The sequence below is a fragment of the Mandrillus leucophaeus genome, unplaced genomic scaffold (genome assembly GCF_000951045.1).
Source record: "Mandrillus leucophaeus isolate KB7577 unplaced genomic scaffold, Mleu.le_1.0 Scaffold555, whole genome shotgun sequence".
Lineage (NCBI taxonomy): Eukaryota > Metazoa > Chordata > Mammalia > Primates > Cercopithecidae > Mandrillus > Mandrillus leucophaeus.
The window spans coordinates 323,558-327,673 of NW_012105975.1; the positions used below are offsets into that span (position 1 = coordinate 323,558).

The 4,116-nt window shown below is 55.5% G+C and overlaps 1 protein-coding gene across 1 annotated transcript in view; it reads right to left on the minus strand.

Moving 5' to 3' along the window:
• Positions 1 to 4,116, minus strand: part of ARMC9 (armadillo repeat containing 9) — a 218,680-nt gene that overhangs the window by 10,618 nt on the left and 203,946 nt on the right. Inside the window, exon 23 of the mRNA XM_011998077.1 lies at positions 2,349 to 2,478. Coding sequence (XP_011853467.1) covers positions 2,349 to 2,478 — 130 coding nt within the window. The remainder of the gene's footprint in view (positions 1 to 2,348; positions 2,479 to 4,116) is intronic.

The following is a 4,116-nucleotide window of genomic DNA, read 5'->3' on the forward strand; positions in this document are numbered from 1 at the left end:
CCTGGCACACTCCCTGCAGCCATGCATTTCCTGCACTCCTGGCACACTCCCTGCAGCCATGCATTTCCTGCACTCCTGGCACACTCCCTGCAGCCCTGCATTCCTGGCACACTCCCTGCAGCCCTGCACTTCCTGAATACCTTGCACACTGTGCACACTCCTGCATGCCCTACATTCCCCGTACACCCAGCAGGCCCTGCACACTCTCTATGCCTGGACACTGTGCTTGTCTCTGAGGCAGTGAGAGGCAGCCACATGACAACACAGTGGGGTCTCCCCACAGTCTCACGGAGGGACTCTGGCTCCTGTGAGCCTGGCAGAAGGGCGTGACCCGCACTTTGGGGTCAGGCAGGAGGAAGGGATGCTTAGCTGAGACCTGAATTGGGGCTGAAGTCAGCCTGACAAGAGATGGCCTCTTATCATTTAGAATATTATGGCATTCTAGATGAGGTATACCACATACATATGAGGTATATATATATATCTCTCATCTAGAATGCCGTAATATTCCAGATGATGTTGCCAGTGAGGGAGGAAGGGGGAGATGGAACAACTTGTACTTCTCCCTCTTTCCATCCTATTCTTCCTCACACTGAATCCCCAGGCTTAAAATGCGAGTTGGCTTTAGTGACTGACACCAAGGGGAGGGCACTTCTAGGCTGGACCCTGAGGGGTCTTTGTGCCCAACAGAATCTTGGGGGGCCAGTGAGGCAACCCTGCTTGATGTAATGAGCTCTCTCGGGGTCGGCTGCCTACCTACTGTGAAAACAGTTATTTCTGGGGAGAGAGGGCTGTCCCAGTGGAGAGCCTCAGAAATGAACTCAGCATTTGCAGGAAGTAAAAAGAAGCGGCCTACACCGGAAGGGCACGTTTGGCCTGGCTGAACCGCAGGGGAGGATCCAGTCTGGACTGGCGGCATGAGAGAGCTTTGGCCCCCCCCTCAGTGGTCTCTCATTTTGAGTCCCCATTTCAGGGGGATGCTGAGAGCCTGAGAACCCCTGGTCTGGCAGATGAGCTCCTCTTCAGCCACAGAGAGAGGGGAGGCCCAGGTAGGGGAGGTGGGTCCCTGGGTCCCCAGGCAGGTTGGCAGTGGGACTGGAGGAGTCCAGGGGCTTGGCCCCTCCCCCAGTAATGCGGCCACCTTTGACATCTCTGCTTCTTGGCCAGCACTGTCCCCACCCTTCCCTAGCCCAGGTCCTAAAGTCCTTCCCATCCTTCCCACAGTTCCAATTTCGGCTTCTAGCCCATCCCCACCCAAGGAAGCTCAGCACACTCGTCTGCACCCCCTTTCTCCTGCATCCTCCTCCTGTCTGCCACTCCCCATTGATTTCTCCTCCTGCCTCTTTCTCTCTCTCTGATTTTCCCCACCAGTGGGTGCAGGTTCTGCTCGGTCTTCCTGCCTGTCCTCTCCCGGGGCCCCCAGAACTAAGCTGAGCCTGCTCCAGCCCCGTATTTCACCCCAGGAGGTTGGCTTCCTTCATGGCCAGGAGGAAGTGGTGAGAGGCAGCTGGCGTGCCTGGTGGTCAGGGACAGGCAGCGTCTGAGACCCAGGCCAGGCCCCTCTCCCTGAACAGGTTTCTCCAGATCCAAAAGAAAGAGCTGGCGAGATTGGAAAGGTCCTTTCTAGACCCTAAAGAAGGCCTAATAACCCACAGGGCCAGTCTATGCTCACGTGGTACAGTGGAAGAGAGGACATCGTTCTGTTTTTCTTCTGCTTGGGGGTCCAGTTTCTTCTTCTTTTTTTTCATTTATTTATTTATTTATTTATTTATTTATTTATTTATTTATTTGAGACAGAGTCTCACTATGTTGCCCAGGCTAGTTTCCAATTCCTGGGCTCAAGCAATCCTCCTGCTGCCTTGGCCTCCCAAAGTGCTGGGATCACAGGTGTGCGCCACCATGCCCCGGCCTGGAGGCCCAGTTTCTGTTTCAGGCAGTGACCTCTGAGCCAAACCATTTACTCACCTCCTTCTCCATCTTTCTGCCCTCCAGCCCACCTCCTCCAAATGCAAAAAGCTAAGACAGGACCACTGTCCTTAAGTCACCCCATCACACAGCCCCGGACATGTCCGCCTGGCAGTTCTGAAAACTGGTCCTATGGGCATGCTTCTGAGTGCCGTGTCCTTCCCGTCTGCCTGACAGCTCTCAGGCAGCACAGCCCTCCGAGGGTGGCCAGGAGTGGTAGCTGCATTTCACTGGGAATCTTGACGCTGCTCCTTGGCTTCCCCTGTCAGATGGTGGGCCTCAGAGGAGCCTTCCAAGTCTCCTGGGTGCTCTGCATCTGGCGTGGGGCACCCACTCCCAGAGCACTGAGAGTAAAGTTCGAGGTCTAGTGACATCCCCCTTACCTGGTGGTCTCTCCACTGCCTGGGTCCTGGGGCACCTCCCTTGGCTGGCGGGAGGTCCCCGTGGGGGCCGGATGAGGCTCCTCCTGGCGTGCTCTTGGGAGCCACTCTCCTGGCTTGGCGTTGATGGCTGCTGGGGAGGAGGAGAGAAAGTTCAGTCCACATCTGCTGTGGAGCCCCTCTAAGGATGCCCTCTCCTGGGCTGGGCTGGAAAGCCAAGAAAAGCACACACCCCAGGCCAGGCCCTGCGGGCTCCCTGGCGCCTGTGGCTTGGGATACTTGTTTACTCGTGCAGCCCGGGAACTTGCCAGGCAGCGGGGGATGGCAGGCACACTGCTGGCGGCAACAGGCACGGCCCAGGGAGGTGCAGATCACCCTGGCCGCTCAGCCTTCCTGGCACCCCTCAGCCTCTGGAAAGCCCTCAGAACAACGAATTGTCTCCCTGGGCCATGGCTACGCACCTCCAGATGAAACGTGGAGGCATATTTGCTTATCTGAAACTCAAATGTAACTGGGTGGCATGTAGTTTTATCTGCTAAAACCAACAACCTGAGAGGTAGGGTGCTCCTCACTGAGCAGCCCAAGGCTCCTTAATGCTGAACCCCTAAGTACACCCGGGGTGGCCAGGAAGTGCCCTCACTCCCAATGACTGTTGCCGTAGCTAATGCCCACCCGGAACCAGGCCACCTGGGATACACAGGAGCCCTCCACGGGGAAGCAGATGGAGAATCCTAGAGAGCATCATAGCATATGGAGGGCTCCCCAATGGCCTGGGGACAGATGTTCCTGCATCTCAGATGCCACGGACCCCTTCTCCCACCCCACCTCTCCTCTTCTCCTACAGCTGAGGGGGGCCATGTCACTGCTGCAGTGACTGTGACAGAGGCTGCATCCGCAACTCCCTTAGGCCAAGCTCCTCTCAGCTCTTTCATTTTAGAAGCAGCTCTGCAGCTTTGCAATGTGATCTATTTAATCTTAAATATGAAGGGATCTTCCCTGCAGGTTTCCCTGTAGCAAGGGGCTTTGACTTCCAGATAATTCTCTTTTGACCCAAACGAGAATCTATTTCTGATACCAGAACCCAGCAGGTGGCACTGGGCGATCTCCACCTGTATCTGGGTCTAGAAATAGAGCTTCAGGACAGGTGGCACCTGCTCCATGTGCTTAGAATAAGGCCAGGAGACAAAGCATAGGTGTACAAGAGAATACTTGAGTGAAGTCACACTGAATTGCTGGGCTACACGCAGGGGAACCCCATTACAACGTGTGGAGTCACAAAGCTGTGCCCACGTCAGGCAAGTCCTCTAGGACCAGGATCAGGAGCTTCCCAGGGTGTGTGAGGGTAGGGGACGGGGTGGTCATAAAAAGGAGGAACTGAGCTGCAGTGTCCTGAGACCATGAGGTGGTCTTGGTTCAACTGTCCCATGTTCCTCTCCTACTTCCTCTAGCACAGGACACACTGCAGACTTTCAGAGGTCCCATCGAGACCAGCCAAACATGGTGGCTCACGCCTGTAATCTCAGCACTTTGGGAGGCTGAGGCAGGCAGCCTGAGGTCAGGAGTTTGAGACCAGCCTGGCCAACATGGTGAAACCCTGTCTCTACTAAAAATACAAAAATTAGCCGGGTATGATAACACATGCCTGTAATCCTAGCTATTCAGGAGGGTGAGGCAGAGGAATCACCTGAACCTGGGAGGCAGAGTTTGCAGTGAGCCAAGATCACACCACTGCACTCCAGCCTGAGCGAGAGAGCGAGACTCCATCTCAAAA